Genomic DNA, 20,806 nt, shown 5'->3' with positions numbered 1-20,806 from the left:
ATTAAGAAAAGTATCAGACTGAATTCAGATATGACTAAATATTGCAAAGTTGTGAAAAGAAACATTGAATTCTTGTTTCAAACTATGAATAATAAACTTCTGTGTATGTTTCATTCCAGACAGCTGTGTGAGACCGTAGATTGGATATTTTCTGAGTCTATGATAATTTATTACATACAACAATTCACACTATCCCTGTGGCCCGATGGAAAACTGGCTGAAAATGAGTCGTCCAGAAGTGACGAAGAGAAACTTAAAACAAGAATGGAAGCTAAGGAAAAATTCTTACAAAATATGCCAGGTAAACACAATCAATATTTAGTGTTAAAGTCACATGTGTCTTTATGACTATTATATAAAATCACACAGGGGAACAAATAATCCAATTAATTAATTTTGATAGTTACAGTTTTTTTGCCCCACTTACGATAGTAGAGGGGCATTATGTTTTCTGGTCTGTGGGTCCGTCTGTTCGTCGTACCTTTCGTCCGTACATCTGTTCGTCAGTGTGTTTGTTCGTTCGTCTGTCCAGTTTCAGGTTAAAGTTTTTGGTCGAGGTTGTTTTTAATGAAGTTGAAGTCCAATCAACCTGAAACTTAGTACATGTATATATGTTCCTTATGATATGATCTTTGTAATTTTAATGTCAAATTAGACTTTTGAGCCCAATTTTACGGTCCACTCAACATAGAAAATGATAGTGCAAGTTTCAGATTAAAGTTTATGGTCAAGGTAGTTTTTGATTTAGTTGAAGTCCAATCAACTTGAAAGTTTGTACACATGTTCCTTAGGTTATGATCTTTCTAATTGAATGCCAAATTATATTTTATCCCAATTTTATTGTCCACTGAATAGAAAATGATAATGGGAGTGGGGCATCCCTGTACTATGGACACATTCTTGTTTAATAAGGTAAAGCCAAGCAGATGTAAAATATGACTTCATAGTGTGATTAAAATAAATCCCTATTTACATACAATGGTCACCTTGTATCAGGGGTTACCTCCTGCTAAGGGTCACTTTCAGATCATCACAAACCTTTTCTCTATAAAGTTTATCTGGTTTAACTCACTGAAAGCTGTCAGCAAAGATCAAGCAATAGATGGAGAATTTGTGAATACCAGATGGTCTAACCTGTCTGTTTCCATTGAAAACCATATAATTGACTTATTCCTCAAGGAATATTTTGGATTCTTCTTTAAATTTACAGCACTGGAAAACGCCATTATTTTATTACACTTTTCAGAAGGACGATAACTCTACCAATTGAAAACACTTAACAAGGTGCCCCAAGAACTGCTTATGGCAATTCTGGAATCTGACTTTGGATCTTTGGTTTATAAGTCACATCTGTTGAGCGGTCACTATTTATACTGCCCAGGAGGGACTTCTAAATAGAAGTTTGACTGCATATGATTGTAACTTTTCTTTGCAGATATATAAAGAGAGAATTGTTATACTAAAGATTTCCCCTTACTTCCTTGTTGTAAACTAACTTTTATTTTATTCCTCATTACAGATGCTATAAAGACATTACTGGGAGAGGACAATGGACGGAGGGGTACAATTAAGATATTTGAAGTACTACAGGATACTAGACTTAATAAACAATTGTTTTATGTAAGTATTTATAGCTTTATAAATCATAAAATCAAGATTATAAATCTCCTGAGATGTTTATTTGCTGTTTCCTTATCTCTATCTGACGTCTATTATTTCTCTTTAATCTGTAGACTGGTTTTCGGTTAAATTTTAACGGTAATCTGCAGTTTCTTCTGCACCTCCCTTTTTCTGTCTTTGAGACTATGCAAAACAACAAATTAAATTATACAGAAATTATTGAAACAGATTTTGAATAAAATATTGAAAAAAAAAGCACAAAGTAAACAGAAGATGGGTTATACCATAAAATAAAATTGAGAAAGGATATGGGGAATGTGTCAAAGTGACAACAACTCAACTATATAGCAGACGACAGCCGAAGGCAACCAATTTGTCTTCAATGTAGCTAGAAACTCCCGCACCAGTAGGGAGCATAAAAATATGTATTAAAATTATGACTGTACTAAACAAAAATACAGAACCAGAATATGATATTCAAATTTCAAAAGAAAATCAAGAAAATATTTACCCACACATAATAGTGAAATTGTGGAAGAAAATCAATCATTGAAACTAAGGCAGCAACCATTTGATATTCGGGGGGGAGGGCTATGGATTTTTTGGGAAAAAAAAGTTTGTTTCCAGTTTTTGGAGAAAAAAATAATTTGTTTTTGATCCTGAGAAAAAAAAATTGTTTGTTTCACCCTCAGCTGCCACTATATGTAATGCTAAAATGGAAAGAAAAAAATCGTTTTCGACTTGTCTCCAAAAAAAATGATTGTTTTGTGCCAAAGGCGAAAAAAAAGTTTGTCCTGGAAAAAAATCCATAGCCCCCCCCCCAGAAAACCAAATGGTTGCTGCCTAACACTGTAATCTTTTATTTATTTTGTAATGTTTTAATTATATATTTTGGTCAATATTACAGGATCTTGTAAATCTACTGACCCTTGAACTCTGTCCAGAAATCAAAGAAAAGAAACCAGATGCAACAAAATGAAACTTAAGTTTAAGAATTGACCTTTGAACTGAATCAATGTGGTCAATGTCAAACAACTACTTGTGTCAAACAAGAAAAGAAATCCTACAGAGATCATAATTTATATTGTGCACTGTATTGGTACTGTTTATATAAGTGGTATCTTATGTGCCTGTACAAACTTTAGTATTTATTATCACTATTTTATAGGAATGTCAACTCGGTGAAGATTTACTAATTGATTACTCATTGGATTTAACGAGCGATACTCAAGTACTTGCTTTGTAAAACATTAACAAAATGACAACACAAAATTTTACTGTTTTGTATTGTGGGTTGTTGTCTTATGATCATAAAACCCTCAACATTATTACCTAGGACTAGATAAAAGTTTAAGGAATTTTATGTCATAATTAATAGCTCATTTACTACAAGTACTACTTTTTGTGAGTTATTTTTGCAGGATGTTTATTTTCCCTTATTTTTGGTGGGTAAGGGTAAATTGTGAAATTAAATTCTGTGAAAATATATGCATATGTTTGGTACTTTCTTATAACTAAAGCGTTTTGGGTAATCTATCTAATTTTTCCCTTTTCTTGCAATCAATAATCATCATTTAATCATAAAAATTCTCATTTTTTGTCAAATTTTACATCTTTTTAACTCCAACCATTTCAGTATCCTCTAAAATATTAATGGCGTTTAAAGTATCGGCCCAAAATAAAACCGCCAAATTTTTCATATAAATTGTTGCCCCATAATGGAGAAATTTATCACATGCGAAAATAACCTGCTATATGGAGATATTACATAAACTGGTAATAATCTAATCAAGTAATTTATAAAACATTATTACTCAAACAGCAGTATATGGAAACCGTTAAAAAACACATTTAATGATCAACTAAAGGATGATAATTAGAACTTACTGATGCCATTAATCATTTTCTGAGGGTGGAAACAGGGTGCAATGAATTATTATTTATTTTTTTAAATCTTAGAAGTAGCAATTTCTAAAATTTGTTATGTAACTAACAGTCCTGATGATAAAAATATCAGCTCTGACAGTGCAGAGGTGGGGGAGTGATTAAGATTAGTTAAAAGTGTAAGCCTTGAAAAATGCTGTTCATATATATCTAACAATGTACCTTTGTTTGGAGGGATTTTAATTGACAGTTAAATGCAAACATTCAAATCATATCTTTATTTTTATTAATTTTTATTAATATATAATTCCAGGGAGGCACCCTCTCAGTAAAAATATTTTGTTGAAGCTTAAGAAAGCAACAACTTCAAATCAGGAAAACGTGATTAGTCGAGTCTCATTTTGGCATCAGTATTCAGTACTACCTAGCAATACTAGAGTACCATCTCTACTATTTTATTTAGTTTGACTGTAGACTTTCTTCTTGACACGTTATTTATATAATTATATCCAAAATACAGAACTTAAATAAAGATTGGTTAAATATTGGTTACTCATCATTTTTCATGTTCTTTTGTCTTTATCATTCATTGCTTCAAAAAATATATATTTGTACTCTGTAACGAATAGACTACTTATGAAGTATAATGTATGTTCCAAACCATATGGGTATTTGGACTACACGTACGGTCCGAAGCGTATATATATACTCGTACAGTCGGACTGGAACATAATGATTATTGGTGTAAAAGACAATGAAGTGTCAGATACGATTTTTATTAATAATCAAGTACATATCTATTTGAGCATACAGAAATATGTGAAACATTATTGAAGTTTACATAACTTCATCTTTAATATTTTTTAAATATATGAAGCATGTTTAAGTTGATATTGATTTACTGTGTCTTTTATAAATGGGAAAGATTTGAAAGTAAATATAACTTTTGTTGATAAATTTTATCAGAGAAAAATATTGACATTAGATATCATGTATTTTTTTAGCGTGGATAGTATAAAATTAATCAAATTTATAATTTGGTTGTAGTCGTCCATTAACCATTAAAGGGTAGAATTGTAAAAATGACATAACCTTGTTCTAACTGAACTGTGCATGAAATATTTGCTGCTGGACATGAAAGTTGATGACCTTTAATGTCTCTACATTTAAACAGTTTTATTGTTTTATGATTCACAAATGTGACTTGCCCTAAAAATAAAAGGGAATATAAAAATGTTTAATAAATTGTTTGTTTTTAACCTAGGAGGGATATTTTTGCTCTCAATATAACAGTTGATTCTGTTAATGTAAAGTAATTGATTGTGTTTTGTGAAACATCATGTATATAATATTTTGATTAGAGAATTCATCTTTGGTAAAGTACATAGAATGTAATTAATTATGAAGTCATTCATTGTACAATTATTTTTGTATATTTTGATGGGATGTGTGCAATAAATTATGTAATTTTTGTCTGTGTTTCATTTCGAAAGTATGCCAAGGTCAAAAGCAGATATGAATGTAAAGTGCACTACTAGATAGTCTAGTACTTAATTCTAGTACTTATAATACACAGACTAAATGTGGCTAAGATAACACAGTAGGACTGATATGCTTTGTGTAGACCCAAAGGCATTAAGATAGCTTCTTTTCTCACCCAATCAAATAATCAAAACATTGTGTGTCTGTATAAACTATGAACCATGTGTTGTAGCAATCTACATCATGTATTGTAGCTATCTCGGTCATGTGTTGTAACTATTTAGACGAAGTGTTGTAACTATTTAGACAATGTGTTGTAGCTATTTAGACGAAGTGTTGTAACTATTTAGACAATGTGTTGTAGCTATCTAGACTATGTGTTGTAGCTATCTCGGTCACATGTTGTAGCTATCTAGACCATGTGTTGTAGCTATCTCGGTCATGTGTTGTAACTATTTAGACTAAGTGTTGTAACTATTTAGACTATGTGTTGTAGCTATCTAGACCATATGTTGCAGCTATCTAGACCATGTGTTGTAGCTATCTAGACTATGTGTTGTAGCTATCTAGACCATGTGTTGTAGCTATCTCGGTCATGTGTTGTAACTATTTAGACTAAGTGTTGTAACTATTTAGACTATGTGTTGTAGCTATCTAGACTATGTGTTGTAGCTATCTAGACTATGTGTTGTAGCTATCTCGGTCACGTGTTGTAGCTATCTAGACCATGTGTTGTAGCTATCTCGGTCATGTGTTGTAACTATTTAGACTAAGTGTTGTAACTATTTAGACTGTGTGTTGTAGCTATCTCGGTCATGTGTTGTAGCTATCTAGATCATGTGTTGTAGCTATCAGGGTCATGTGTTGTAACTATTTAGACTGTGTGTTGTAGCTATCTCGGTCATGTGTTGTAGCTATCTAGATCATGTGTTGTACCCGGTGACATCCCATTAGTCCGGTTGTAGCTATCTAGACCATGTGTTGTAGCTATCTGGACCATGTGTTGTAGCTATATGAACCATGTGTTGTAACTATCTGGACCATGTGTTGTAGCTATAAATACAATGTATTGTAGCCATCTAGGTCATGTGTTGTAGCTATCTGCACAATGTATTTTAGCAACCTGAACCATGTGTTGTAGTTATCTCGGTCATTTGTTGATGCTATTTGGACCATGTGTTTTAGCTATCTGAACTCCATGTGTTTTAGCTACCTGAACTTCATGTGTTGTAGCTATCTGGACCAAGTGTTTTAGCTATCAAGACCATATGTTGTGGCTATCTCAGTCATTTGTTGAAGCTATTTGGACCATGTGTTTTAGCTATCTAAACCATGTATTGTAGCTATCTAGACCATGTGGTCCAAGGACACTGTTATCATCCTTTGGTTTTCGTTTTCGTTGTCTACGAATATAGTCCCTAGTGTGAACAGTGTATAACTTGCATATTTTATTTGATACACTTTCCCAATTTATTCCTTTATATTTAATGCATGAAATATCAAGAAGGGGATGTAATTACAAGTTGAACAAAATGGGGTGCTGAATCTTTATGTTAAGTAGTGATTTGGTCCAGTTGAAAAAGGTCAATTTTTTTTTATGTCTGAAGCTGTCAAACTTAATTTTATACCCCCTCAACACAGAACTTTGTTATCTAGACCATATGTTGTAGCTATCTGCTCAGTGAGTTATAGCTATGTGGACCATGTGTTTTAACTATCTTGACCATTTGTTGTAACTATCTGGACCATGTGTTATGGCTATCTTGACCCTGTATAGTAGCTATCTGCACCATGTGTTTTATTTACCTGAACCATGTGTTATAGCTATCTCGGTCAAGTGTTGAAGCCATTTGTAGCTATTTGGATCATGTGTTGTAAATATGTAGACCATATGTTTTAGCTATTTTGGTCATGTGTTTTAGCTACCTGGCTCATGAGATTTAGCTATCTGGACAATTTGTTGTAGCTATCTGGACCATGTGTCGTAGCTATCTGGACCATGTGTTGTAGCTATCTGGACCATGTGATGTAGCTATCTGACTCATGTGATTTAGCTATCTGACTCATGTGATTAAGCTATCTGGACCATGTGTTGTAGCTGTCTGGACCATGTGTTGTAGCTATCTGGACCATGTGTTGTAGCTATCTGGACCATGTGTTGTAGCTGTCTGGACCATGTGTTGTAGCTATCTGGACCATGTGTTGTAGCTATCTGGACCATGTGTTGTAGCTGTCTGGACCATGTGTTGTAGCTATCTGGACCATGTGATTAAGCTATATGGACCATGTGATGTAGCTATCTGACTCATGTGATTTAGCTGTCTGGACCATGTGTTGTAGCTGTCTGGACCATGTGTTGTAGTTATCTGGACCATGTGTTGTAGCTGTCTGGGCCATGTGTTGTAGGTATCTGGACCATGTGTTGTAGCTATCTGGACCATGTGTTGTAGCTGTCTTGACCATGTGTTGTAGCTATCTGGACCATGTGTTGTAGCTATCTGGACCATGTGTTGTAGCTGTCTGGACCATGTGTTGTAGTTATCTGGACCATGTGTTGTAGCTATCTGGACCATGTGTTGTAGCTGTCTGGACCATGTGTTGTAGCTATCTGGACCATGTGTTGTAGCTATCTGGACCATGTGTTGTAGCTGTCTGGACCATGTGTTGTAGCTGTCTGGACCATGTGTTGTAGCTATCTGGACCATGTGTTGTAGCTATCTGGACCATGTGTTGTAGCTGTCTGGACCTTGTTGTAGCTATCTAGACCATGTGTTGTAGCTATATGAACCATGTGTTGTAGCTATATGAACCATGTGTTGCAGCTATCTGGACCATGTGTTGTAGCTATCTAGACCATGTGTTGTAGCTATCTGGACCATGTGTTGAACAATCTGAAGAACGTGTTGTAGCTATCTAAACTATGTGTTGTAGTTGTCTAAACCATGTTCTGTAGCTTTCTGAACTATGTGTTGTAGTATTCTAAGCCATGTATTTTAGATATTTTACCTTTGTGTTGTAGTTGTCTGAACCATATGTTGTGGCTATCTGAACCATGTGCGGAAGCTTTCTGAACTATGTTCAGAATCACTGATGAGTCTTATGTAAACGAAACGCTCTGGCGTATTATATTATAGTCCTGGTACCTTTGATAACTATTTGAATCATGTGTTATAGCTATCTGAGCCGTGTGTTGTAGCTATCTGAACCTTGTTTTGTAGCTATCTCAACAATGTGTTTTAGCTTTCTAAACTATGTGTTGTAGCTTTCTGAACTATGTGTTGCAGCTTTATGAACTATGTGTTGTAGCTATCTGGAACATGTGTTGTAGTTATCTTGACAACCTCTTTGTTTGTGTGTATGTGTCTTCATGAGAGACTGGTTGGCTGTTGGGTGCTCTACAGAATTTTTGGTAATTACTATTATTCAAGTGTATTCACAATATTCTATAAACGTTAGCTTTCAATATTTAAGCCTAGTGTGGCAAATTTTGCCACTCAAACATATATTACCGACACACTTGTTTCATGGTGTGTGTTAAAATACCAGAAGTGAACAGGCTGTACCTAATGTTCTTACTTCTAACTTTTTAACAATATCTAGATGTACATCTTCAGCTGTAAGCAAATACGTGTTAAAACATAGTGATGTTACAATTATTTTAAGAATCATAAAAAAAAATTGTGTCATTTAGTTTCTTGTGGAGAGTTGTCTCATTAGCCATCATACCACATCTTCTTTTTTTATATTTGGACAAATTATCGTAAAATGAATAACACAGTTACTGAAGTGTCTATTTATAAACTTGGGTGAATTGTCTTCCATTGTTGATAAAAGGATGTATCCTGTAGACAAAGAATAACTTTATTCAAAATACGAAACCTGAAATACAAACAAGTACATGTAATCGGTGGACGTTTAGTAACATTGTACAACATCAGGATTACAGAGGCGCTAAAAATACTAGGAAAGATAGAGACCGAACAGATTCCACCAGGTCTCTACCCATTCCCTCGGGGATATGGTGGAATTTATATCCAACACCACAATTTATTTTAGTCAGGATAAAAAATATTACACTTAACGATTTACGTGTTTATGTGACAATTGTGAGCTTTCGAAATTTGAACTTTACTACATTCTTACACATTCTTTACTTGTAATTACATAATAAATTTAATTTACCGACTTAGTTATTGTATGATTTACTACATGTACTACTACGAAGATGTATGGACCTTGGGTGATTTACTACATGTACTACATCAGAGATGTATGGACCTTGGGTAAATATGAGGGTCTAGCACAGTAGGCTATCATAAACAGATATCATCTGTACGCATCAACATATATGAATAGACCCATATGTACCAGTATATTGTTTTAAGGCAGTACAATGAACTTGTATTGTATGTGCTGAAAATGGAACTAGACCTATCAATATAACATGTGTAAGATAATAGACCATGATCATAGAGTTCCCCTCAATGTTTAAATACTAAATCACTTAACTCGACCGAACTATTTACTTGGATAGATAAACATTCTAGTACATCACTGCTTTTGCATAATCAGCTCTTCAATGGCCATGATGGCATGCCTCTATCTCTATTCTGGTGACCTAAGTGTCAAATTTATTTATCTTATTTAAAAACAAGAACACATTCAAGGTTTCGTCTAAATTCTGCAGAGTTGACAAGATGGCTGACACCACTGGAAAGGTAGACTTATTTTGTTCAAGTATTAAGTTATTATTACAATTGTCTTCTTGATGCAAGTGCAAAACTAATACATTACTACGATGCCTACATTTTTTACATGTTACCGGCCTGTCGTCGCGAAATTCAGACAAACATTTTTAGATATGACTGGCCGTCGTCGCGAAATTCAGACAAACATTATTTAAGATGTGACAGGCCATCGTCGCGAAATTAAGACAAACATTATTTAAGATGTGACGGCCATCGTCGCGAAATTCAGACAAACATTATTTTAGATGTGACAGGCCGTCGTCGCGAAATTCAGACAAACATTATTTAAGATGTGATGGCAGGTCGTCGTCGCGAAATTCAGACAAACATTATTTAAAATGTGACAGGCCATCGTCGCGAAATTCAGACAAACATTATTTAAGATGTGACAGGCCATCGTCGCGAAATTCAGACAAACATTATTTTAGATGTGACAGGCCGTCGTCGCGAAATTCAGACAAACATTATTTAAGATGTGATGGCAGGTCGTCGTCGCGAAATTCAGATAAACATTATTTAAGATGGGACTGGCCATCGTCGCAAAATTCAGACAAACATTATTTTAGATGTGACAGGCCGTCTTCGCGAAATTCAGACAAACATTATATATGATGTCCAGACGAACTCACATACACGAACACATATAACAACACAAAACACATTTAGAGTAACGGTTGTTTTCTTTTTAGAACCAAAATTCCAACCAGTTTCTTTTTACGCGGAGAGTTAATTTATTTATTTCAATATGGCATGTTCGTGTATCCGTTATGTAGTTCAGACTATAAGACTTTTTTTTTATTGTTTCAGAATAAGATTAGAATAGCCATTTCAAACCAGAAGATTTCCCTTATCTAATTCAGACTATAGGATGTTCTTAATGCATTTCAGACTACAATGTGTCCCTTATCTATTACAAACTATAAGATGTCTTTAATCTATTTTCGACATCGTCTATATAATGAATGCCAGACTATAAGATACCCTAAACATTCAGATTATTAGATACTTTTCATCTTTTCCAGCGTAAATGATTTTATACTAAGATATTTCCGTAATCTTCTTCAGATGATAAGATGCCCATAATTTGTTCCAGACTATAAGATAGTTTGTTGTCTATTTCGGAGTTTAAGTTGTCTTTTTCTATCATAGACTTTAAGATGTTTTTGTCTGTTTTAGCCTTTAACATGCCCCTATATCTATTTCTGAGTATAAGATATTTTTAATCTATTTCGTACTATAGCATGTCCATCAATCTATATTTCAGACTATAAAATGCAAGGCTACTGTCATGCGGGAACACATGAAAGTATAATTCAGACTATGACATGTTTTTGATCTATTTCAGAATTTAACATGTTCTCCAATCTATTTTAGATTATAAAATGCAAGGCTGCTGTCATGCGGGAACACAAGAAACCACTGATAATAGAAAATATTGAGGTTGCGCCACCAAAAGCTGGTGAACTCAGAATTAAGGTAACTCAATTTAATTTGAACATTCATGAGATGTTATTTGGAATGCATAAAGCAATAATTGGCATATGTGTCTGTGTGTACATCCGTCCGTCCGTAAGTTAAGTCCATATGTGTCTATGTGTACATCCGTCCGTCCGTAAGTTAAGTCCATATGTGTCTGTTTGTACATCCATCCGTCCGTAAGTTAAGTCCATATGTGTCTGTGTGTACATCTGTCCGTCCGTAAGTTAAGTCCATATGTGTCTGTGTGTACATCCATCCGTCCGTAAGTTAAGTCCATATGTGTCTGTGTGTACATCCATCCGTCCGTAAGTTAAGTCCATATGTGTCTGTGTGTACATCCGTCCGTCCGTAAGTTAAGTCCATATGTGTCTATGTGTACATCCGTCCGTCCGTAAGTTAAGTCCATATGTGTCTGTGTGTACATCCGTCCGTCCGTAAGTTAAGTCCATATGTGTCTATGTGTACATCCGTCCGTCCGTAAGTTAAGTCCATATGTGTCTGTGTGTACATCCGTCCGTCCGTAAGTTAAGTCCATATGTGTCTGTGTGTACATCCGTCCGTCCGTAAGTTAAGTCCATATGTGTCTGTGTGTACATCCGTCCGTCCGTAAGTTAAGTCCATATGTGTCTATGTGTACATCCGTCCGTCCGTAAGTTAAGTCCATATGTGTTTCTCAACCTTTGACTTTTTGTAGGATGGTTTGTGCCAGTTTTCGTTTTTGTTTCTTGTTTCTTGTTGTATTTTTGAAATACCTCCTTGTAAAGTGCTGTTTTTTTAGTGATTTTATTGGATGTACTTTACGATATCGGTTGATAGTCCACCTATCGAAATGAAAAAGCAGAGGGTTAAGACATTAACAAACTAAAAAAAATGTGCTCCTTCTAGTAAGCTAGTGTGTTTTTTTCATTAGCAGATCAAGGGGGAGTTCCGGGGGTTAGACCCCTTTTTCTTTTTTTTAATTATGTAAACTTTCATGGGGAACCCCCTTTTCAAAATACAGTCGACCTTGTGTCGTAGTCGAAGGGCTCAAATCATAGTATTCAACTCAAATGTAGTAGGATCGGCGCCTGGTTTTTGTTTTTTTTCTTCCATTATCTCTCTCAACTTGTAGAAAAGGCATCTGTTGAAAAATTTTTGATTATATATTTGTAGATAATGTACTCCAGTATATGTCACAGTGATGAAAACTACTTGGGTGGATCGAGACCTTGGATTGTGGATTCTATTCTGGGACACGAGGGAGCTGGTATTGTAGAGAGTGTTGGAGAGGGCGTGACAGAGTTTAAAGCTGGTACAATAACTAGTTTAGGGACAGAATCAGAGGGATATCGATATAGCACATGGGTCAAACGAGATAGTGCCATATACTCATATAACAAAATTGGCTATATATAAGTACATGGGGCAAACTGATCTTTCCTAGCGGTAAAAAAAAACAAAGTAAAGTCATGTAAAAAAAAAGTCTAACAGCTAACTCACATCTTTTTTCTTCTATTCAACTTTCTTGGTAAAAATATTCTCACTTTAGTTTGTTAGTTTCGTTATTGTATATCTATAACAGTCTATCTGTAAAATTTTAACAATAACTTTAAATCAATAAATCTTTTAATTTTCAGTGTCATGGTTAATTCTTGCGACGTCTTACAGTATACATGTTTCAAAAAGTGATTTACAATTTGCAATTAATGATATCTTCTAATTTTTTTTTTTTTCATATTTCCTTTTGGGGGCTGTAGCAAGTACAATGCTGTATTGAGTACAAGAGTACATTTTATAAATTATTTATAAAAATTAAAAAAGTACTAATGTATGACGCTGTTTTAATAGGTGACCACGTGATTCCATCGTTTATGGGGCAGTGCAACCAGTGTAGAACATGTAAGAGTGGAAAAACCAATGTCTGTGACGTGTTGAAAGGGTATAACTAAATTAATCTTAAAAGTTATAATCTATATAGTACTATTTACTTGTTAATGAACATCATAATTGCAGTTACAGGTATCAAATTGAATCAAAATGAATCATCTACCTGATAACTACTTAATCCTGAAGTTCATATTCAATTTAACCAATTATCGTTATAATTACTAGTACTTAAAATCACGCTATTGAAGGCAGTTAATTGAAAAGTATTTCATATTACATATACTTTTGACTATATTTCTATATACATGTAACAAATGCTACAATGATATACCATTCTGATATGGAAAATTATTTAGTTCAACAGACTATATACATTCCCCGTTTCCATTCTCAATCTTATAACTTGTACAATTCAAACGCAAAATTCATTCATTTGATAAAATCTATAAAAGGAGTTAAACGTTATGTACAACACATAGCCAACCAAATACACATCCCACTGTAAGGTCACATGCAGTGCGGCTAATTTCTAACGAATAATGTTTGTATTTGTATATAAGGAAGCATCCAACCTTATGAACCAACGGTTCGAAGTTATGGACACACGAAATATACAGATTGACATATCAGCTGTACTGATATTTGTGCATTTTCTAAGTCTTACTAATAAATTTGTCATACATGTCATAATAGCTCCTTTTTCGATAAAACGATGATAATTATGTGTAGGGGAGTTTTCTTTGCACTTGAAACAATATGCAATTAGGATTTGCAGAACTAAACCAAATAGTTGTATTTGTATTTCTAACTTTCAGAGAACATTATTTGAAGGGAGGAATGTTGGATGGTACCGTTCGGTTTAGTTGTAATGGTAAACCAATCTACCATTATCTGAATACCAGTACATTCAGTCAGTATACAGTGGCATCGGAGTGGTCCTGTGTTAAGGTACAGTATTCCAGTCTGCTATAATCTTAACACCAGCAAAAAATAAAAATTTGTCTCATCTTTTTAATTTTTTTTTGCGTCTTGTATCTTTGATCAAACATTGATCAGTGTGTCAAGTCAGGACTACAACCGTCTAATGTCAGACCTGATTTATATTTGTATTGCAGATAGACCCAGCTGCACCATTAGACAAGGCTTGTTTACTAGGTTGTGGCATTGCAACGGGGTATGGTTCTGCTATCAATACTGCCAAGGTAGGAATTCGTTTATATTATGCCGTTTTATAAGCTTTCGGACAAATAGAATTATGAACCGAATGTATCTTTTTGTAAAAACTTTTAGGTGAAAAGGCACCCAGGCATATTTAATTTAAAGCATACTTAAAGTGTGCATACGAACGATTTACAAATCTTAGTCCAATGAAATGACAAAGTGGAAACATTTAATTAGTTTGATAGAAATGTATACTAGAGCGATGAAATAATGAGTGAAACTGTTAATTGTTGCAAGGCCTGAAGTTGTTTTTTTCTACACATTGTTGCCAGTAACGTTGTCACCGAAAGACTATAGTCCTACAAATTGCATTTGATCTCAGTACCATTACAATTAACCCCAAGAATAGAACTACTTATTGTAGCGTTTTTCTGATGGATTGATATTTTAGTATGTTACGAATAAGGCTCCATAAATGATGTCAACTGTAAAAATTTACTTCAAGCTATATAAGATTAATTGTTTTTAGGTAGAACCCGGTTCAGTATGTGCTGTATGGGGATTATGTACCATTGGTTTAGCTGTTGTTATGGGCTGTTATATAGTTGTTTTTAGGTAGAACCTGGTTCAGTATGTGCTGTATGGGGATTAGGTACCATTGGTTTAGCTGTTGTTATGGGCTGTTATATAATTGTTTTTAGGTAGAACCTGGTTCAGTATGTGCTGTATGGGGATTAGGTACCATTGGTTTAGCTGTTGTTATGGGCTGTAGAAATGCAGGAGCGTCTCGGATCATAGGAATAGACACAAACCCAGCCAAATTTGAAATAGGTGAGGCGAACTTTTGCATATTCTGTTTGGCCTGTGATTTATTTATCTGTTATTTCGCGATGAAAGAAACATTATTTCGCGATGAAAGAAACAAAGATATCTTTAAAAGTGAAAACAAAAGTTACAGTGTAATATCTTCCTGTAGATTACTACTCTTGTTAAACTCTAAGGTCAGTGTATAAATCTAGAAAAACATTTCAGAAAAGCACCGAAACCAGGTCAGTAAAGCACTGAAACCAGTTCAGTTAAGCACTGAATTCATTTCAGTTAAGCACTGAAACCAGTTCAGTTAAGCACTGAATTCAGTTCAGTAAAGCACTGAATTCAATTATACCAAAATAAAAACTCAGGTAGCTTATATATATATTCTTTCTACTTTGCACAATCCTATTTAATAATCGACACGAATGTAGTGTTGTCCTTTTTTAACACAACTTTATATTATTACGATGTCTTTTTAGTATAAAATGATTCCTCAAATTTTAATGGAACTTTCTATAACATATAGCTAAAAAGTTTGGAATGACGGAGGGAGTTAATCCAAAAGATTTTAAGGAACCTCTTCAAGATGTACTTTTAAAGATGACAAACGGTGGACTTGACTATGCATTCGAATGTATTGGTAATGTTAAAACTATGGTAAGAATAAGAACTTTGAATGTATTGGTAATGTTAAAACTATGGTAAGAATATGTACTTTGAATGTATTGGTAATGTTAAAACTATGGTAAGAATATGCACTTTGAATGTATTGGTAATGTTAAAACTATGGTAAGAATATTATACACTTACAATGTATTGGCAATGTTAAAACTATGGTAAGAATAAGAACTTTGAATGTATTGGTAATGTTAAAACTATGGTAAAAATATTATACACTTAGAATGTATTGGCAATGTTAAAACTATGGTAAGAATAAGAACTTTGAATGTATTGGTAATGTTAAAACTATGGTAGGAATATACACTTAGAATGTATTGGCAATGTTAAAACTATGGTAAGAATAAGAACTTTGAATGTATTGGTAATGTTAAAACTATGGTAAGAATATTATACACTTAGAATGTATTGGCAATGTTAAAACTATGGTAAGAATAAGAACTTTGAATGTATTGGTAATGTTAAAACTATGGTAAGAATATTATACACTTAGAATGTATTGGTAATGGTAAACTTATGCTAAGAATAAGAACTTTGAATGTATTGGTAATGTTAAAACTATGGTAAGAATATTAAACACTTAGAATGTATTGGCAATGTTAAAACTATGATAAGAATAAGAACTTTGAATGTATTGGTAATGTTAAAACTATGGTAAGAATATTATACACTTAGAATGTATTGGAAATGGTAAAACTATGGTAAGAATATTATACACTTAGAATGTATTGGTAATGGTAAAACTATGGTAAGAATAAGAACTTTGAATGTATTGGTAATGTTAAAACTATGGTAAGAATATTAAACACTTAGAATGTATTGGCAATGTTAAAACTATGATAAGAATAAGAACTTTGAATGTATTGGTAATGTTAAAACTATGGTAAGAATATACACTTAGAATGTATTGGCAATGTTAAAACTATGATAAGAATAAGAACTTTGAATGCATTGGTGATATTAAAACTATGGTAAGAATATACACTTAGAATGTATTGGCAATGTTAAAACTATGGTAAGAATATACACTTAGAATGTATTGGCAATGTTAAAACTATGGTAAGAATAAGAACTTTGAATGTATTGGTAATGTTAAAACTATGGTAAGAATATACACTTAGAATGTATTGGTAATGTTAAAACTATCGTAAGAATAAGAAATTTGAATGTATTGGTAATGTTAAAACTATGGTAGGAATATACACTTAGAATGTATTGGCAATGTTAAAACTATCGTAAGAATAAGAACTTTGAATGTATTGGTAATGTTAAAACTATGGTAGGACTGTGCATTTGAATGTATTGATGATGTTAAGACTATATGATTAGCTATGCAATTAAATGCATGGTAAGCTAAATCATCTGTTGATAAAATTTAATGTAAATAATCAAACCAAATCGTATTCGTGTATACTGACAGTATTCACTGTTACTTTTCTGAAACTCTTTTGATTTACTGAATTGGCGATAGAAAGAACCACAGACAAATTTAGACGATCTTCATGTTATTACAAACGATATATTGTACGGAAAACCTAACACAAAAGAAATCTGTCAATAAATGTATGAAAAAGTATAACAATAATACAGAAATCCTGGGTAAATTCAAAAAGGCGGAAGTCCATAAAAACTCATAAAACCGAAGGTTGTCAACCAACGGAACGAGAAGAAAAACATTATACGTAAAGGAGTTTTGTACGATTTGTGAACGCCACTTATTTCACTACAGTCTACTATGTATGTAAACTGTTCTAGAGATTCGCATCCTTACTGCTATATAAATCCTCGATGAAATTTAAACAACACAATAGCATGATAATTGATAAGTTAAAGACAAGCATCTGTCTATACATTGTACATGTATTACTTGACACAAACAATTAACGGAAGTAATGTATTTCGGCCGGTGTGCCAAGTAAAACAAAAACATGCATCCTTGATTAGCGGGACATGCATTGGGTTGTATACATTTATACGTTCGATCTTTTGCAGTGGTGGTATTTGATTCACGCTACGTCATCTATACAAAGAAGAAGATGTGGTATGATTGTAAATGAGACAAATCTCAACATGAGACACAATGATACAGAAATGTGAAACTATTGGTCATCACACCGCCTTTATCAATTAGCATAGCCAATACCGCATAGTCAGCTATAAACCCTTCCGCTTGTATTTTGTAGCATTAAATGTGTGTATCATTGTATAAGTTTTTACTTACTTTATTTGTTATATTTTTTTTTATGTTAGATCAGTTGTAAATAATCTGCTCGTTGATTAAAGACAATATATCTGTAAGTCTGTATCTGAAGGTTAAACTATCAACACTTATTGCATTATGCTTTTATTTTGATTTAGAAAGTGGCTTTTGACTCCGTTCACAGATGCTGGGGTAAAGTGCTGATTATTGGTGTTGCTCCCATTACAGACGAATTTGTCACTAACCCGTACGCTATTACCATGGGGAAACAAGTCATAGGATCACTGTATGGAGGTAAGTCACTAATCCTTACGCTATTACCATGGGGAAACAAGTTATAGGATCACTGTATGGGGGTAAGTCAGAGAGGAACGGTATCTTTTTCACAAACCCTGTCAATGATTTTCAATGACTTTAAGATACAGATGATTGGATTATACTCTATGCTGGTGGGAGAGAGATATCATATCTCATTTACCTTTAGAATGATATAATGCTAGTACCCATTTACCTTTAGAATGATATAATGCTAGTACCCATTTACCTTTAGAATGATATAATGCTAGTACCCATTTACCTTTAGAATGATATAATGCTAGTACCCATTTTAAATTATCTAACAATTACATATATATATATATAATGACCTTCAATTAAGTGCATACTATAGGAGTAATTAAGTCAAGCGTATTACATTGACAGAAGTTGCTTGTTTTTTTTTCTATTTAGCTTACATGTTTGACAGAAGCTGTATTGAACATGTTGTGTTAAGTTTTGATCTAGAATGTTATTTATATTGGTCACGTTTTCCAAAGGTACAAGAGGTAGACGAAACGATTCGACAGAGAAATTTGTTTACTGAAAGGCTTCTACCAATTGGCAAAAATGAATTTGTTTTAATATGTCAAAGGATTGTTATCTCATATACTCACATCTCCTTTTATTCATAATTCTTTTCCAGCTTTTATGCCGATATTTTATTTATTTATTTTTTGGCTAGCATGTCGACATTTTTAAACATGTTTAACTTATTTATTGGTGTAATTTATTTTTCAGATTACAAGGTGAAAACTATCAGTAATTTAGTGACGGAGTACATGAATAAAAAGTTAATGGTCGACGAGTTTGTCACTCATAAGATGGGTTTGGATAAAATCAATGAAGGTTTCGATCTTCTACGTTCTGGAAAAAGGTAATTATTTTAAGTTTCTTTGAAAGGGTAACTGTGTTATAGTACAGAGGGCATCGTACCTGGAAAGTCTAGGAGCCTATGATCTCCTGTGATACGTTTTAGAAGTGTTGTATTTTGCAACACGAAATATATGACTAAAATATATTTAAGAGTCTTAATTTGAGACAAGTGTGATTTATAAAAATGAAAATATGTATACATCAGGTTTTAATTTCTTAAAATGCACAATTAAGAAAGATTTGATCTTCAACTCTTCGCGAACTAATGTAATGTAACGCCTGTTTCGAACGTTTGTATTAGATTTTAAGTTTTAAATTTCTGGCGTTGAGCACCCTGATCGGCCATTAATTGTCGAAATATTACTTCACCGGTGTCCCTCATAATTACTGTGAATAATTTTAGGAGTTAAACAGTTTCTTTAGAACTGCTCTTTTTTTGGGTCGGTCATTGTAATAACATAAAGTCGGAGAAACATAAAGCAATGTAATTATTCTCATTCAGAAAAAACACTCAACTTCTTAATACTGCAAATAAAAAAACATAAAAGTAGACCTGTAAGTAAAACGCACTAAAAAGTACATTTTTTTTTGGTAGAAACACGCGATTTTGTACAATATCCAAGGTAAATTCGTTTGTGTAAATAACTTAAAATAGTGGAAGGAAAATACATATTGTAGTTATTATTATCAACTCCCATGCAGTGCCTGCTTATCAATAATCATGGTTATGAAGCATATTTATTTACAATCTATATCAAGTTCATTATAAGTAGAAAGCAAAAAATATTGATATACATGTAGTTCTAAAAAAATATTTCAATATACCATTTTTTACTTTTAGCTTGCGAACTGTCTTGGATATGTGGGCTTAATTCATGGTTATAAAGTGAAGAAAAATCAAAGGAAAGGAAATATTAATCAGAAATTATAGAACAGTCAGTTTAAGCAGGGACAGTCTATAGACCTGCAGTATTGACTGTCCCTGATTTAGGTATATAAGGTGGTGAGGTGGTGAGTCATATTGACTTCAACGCTTTGTTTTTATATGCTTAGAATAAACTTAATATTTACGTATTTTGTTTTCATTATCTCTGGATTGCCATAGTTTGATTTATTCGAGAGTTTCAAATACAAATAGGGCAAATGCAACCCTAGTTGTAATATTGCCATCTTTCGGCAAATATCACTTATTATAATAAACACAGCAATTTGTTTTACCATGTTAACTGAAGATTGAATATTTATATATGATGGACCAAAGTTGAAATGTTTATTCGGAATATTTCCCCATCTTCTTTCATTAATTGAGTTTTTACTTCATTGTTTGTTTATGCAATTATGAAAAAGTTTCTTTAATAAGTCAAAAAATATGACCGCCGATCATCAGTTGTTCATATCTTAAGTTGTTGAAGAGATTTTCGCAAGGTTGGACAGTGTTTAGAAACATGCAGTTTCCAGTAAACGTCCCAAGTCAGGAGCCTGTAATTCAGTGGTTGTCGTTTGTTTATGTGTTACATATTTGTTTTTCGTATACCGCCATCTTGGATTGTACACTTACAGTACAAAATTGGTCTAGTTATTTGCCTAAAACTGCAAATTTGGAGAAAGATTTGCACTTCAATGGATAAAGTGTTTTCTTTATAAAGAAAACATGTTAATTAATTGTATTAAGCAAAATATTTTA

At 33.2% G+C, this 20,806-nt stretch overlaps 2 protein-coding genes across 4 annotated transcripts in view; both read left to right on the top strand.

The window, feature by feature from the left end:
- The window catches only part of LOC134697286 (sorting nexin-25-like), a 28,478-nt gene extending 23,503 nt beyond the window's left edge, over positions 1–4,975 (top strand). For both annotated transcript variants that reach the window (XM_063559463.1, XM_063559464.1), the window contains exons 21-23: positions 120–301; positions 1,520–1,620; positions 2,528–4,975. In XM_063559463.1, coding sequence (XP_063415533.1) covers positions 120–301; positions 1,520–1,620; positions 2,528–2,599 — 355 coding nt within the window. In that variant the 3' untranslated portion in view covers positions 2,600–4,975. The remainder of the gene's footprint in view (positions 1–119; positions 302–1,519; positions 1,621–2,527) is intronic.
- A 4,546-nt stretch (positions 4,976–9,521) lies between these two features.
- Positions 9,522–20,147, top strand: LOC134695920 (alcohol dehydrogenase class-3-like). 2 transcript variants are annotated; one of them, XR_010102864.1, is made up of 11 exons: positions 9,522–9,704; positions 11,109–11,210; positions 12,366–12,504; positions 13,041–13,131; positions 13,895–14,027; positions 14,195–14,281; positions 14,942–15,071; positions 15,580–15,710; positions 18,090–18,287; positions 18,988–19,123; positions 19,964–20,138. XR_010102864.1 is itself a non-coding variant. In XM_063557408.1 (11 exons), the coding sequence occupies exons 1-11, from the start codon at positions 9,684–9,686 to the stop codon at positions 19,992–19,994; spliced, it is 1,137 nt and encodes a 378-aa protein (XP_063413478.1). In that variant the 5' UTR covers positions 9,533–9,683; the 3' UTR covers positions 19,995–20,147. The 2 variants fall into 2 exon arrangements, 1 of the variants encoding a protein (XP_063413478.1); XM_063557408.1 differs by having other exon boundaries at positions 9,533–9,704; positions 18,090–18,225; positions 19,964–20,147.
- Positions 20,148–20,806: the final 659 nt, after the last annotated feature.

This window comes from Mytilus trossulus, chromosome 14 (genome assembly GCF_036588685.1).
Source record: "Mytilus trossulus isolate FHL-02 chromosome 14, PNRI_Mtr1.1.1.hap1, whole genome shotgun sequence".
NCBI classification, from domain to species: Eukaryota; Metazoa; Mollusca; class Bivalvia; order Mytilida; family Mytilidae; genus Mytilus; species Mytilus trossulus.
Note: the sequence above shows the minus strand (reverse complement) of the source record. Positions and strands in the feature narration are given on the sequence as shown.

Excerpts from the sequence above, each read along its gene's own strand:
- LOC134695920 (XM_063557408.1), top strand. The coding sequence starts at position 9,684 with ATGGCTGACACCACTGGAAAG. Across the intron at positions 11,211-12,365 it reads CTGGTGAACTCAGAATTAAG|ATAATGTACTCCAGTATATG; the intron begins GTAACTCAATTT and ends ATATATTTGTAG. Across the intron at positions 15,072-15,579 it reads CCCAGCCAAATTTGAAATAG|CTAAAAAGTTTGGAATGACG; the intron begins GTGAGGCGAACT and ends TATAACATATAG.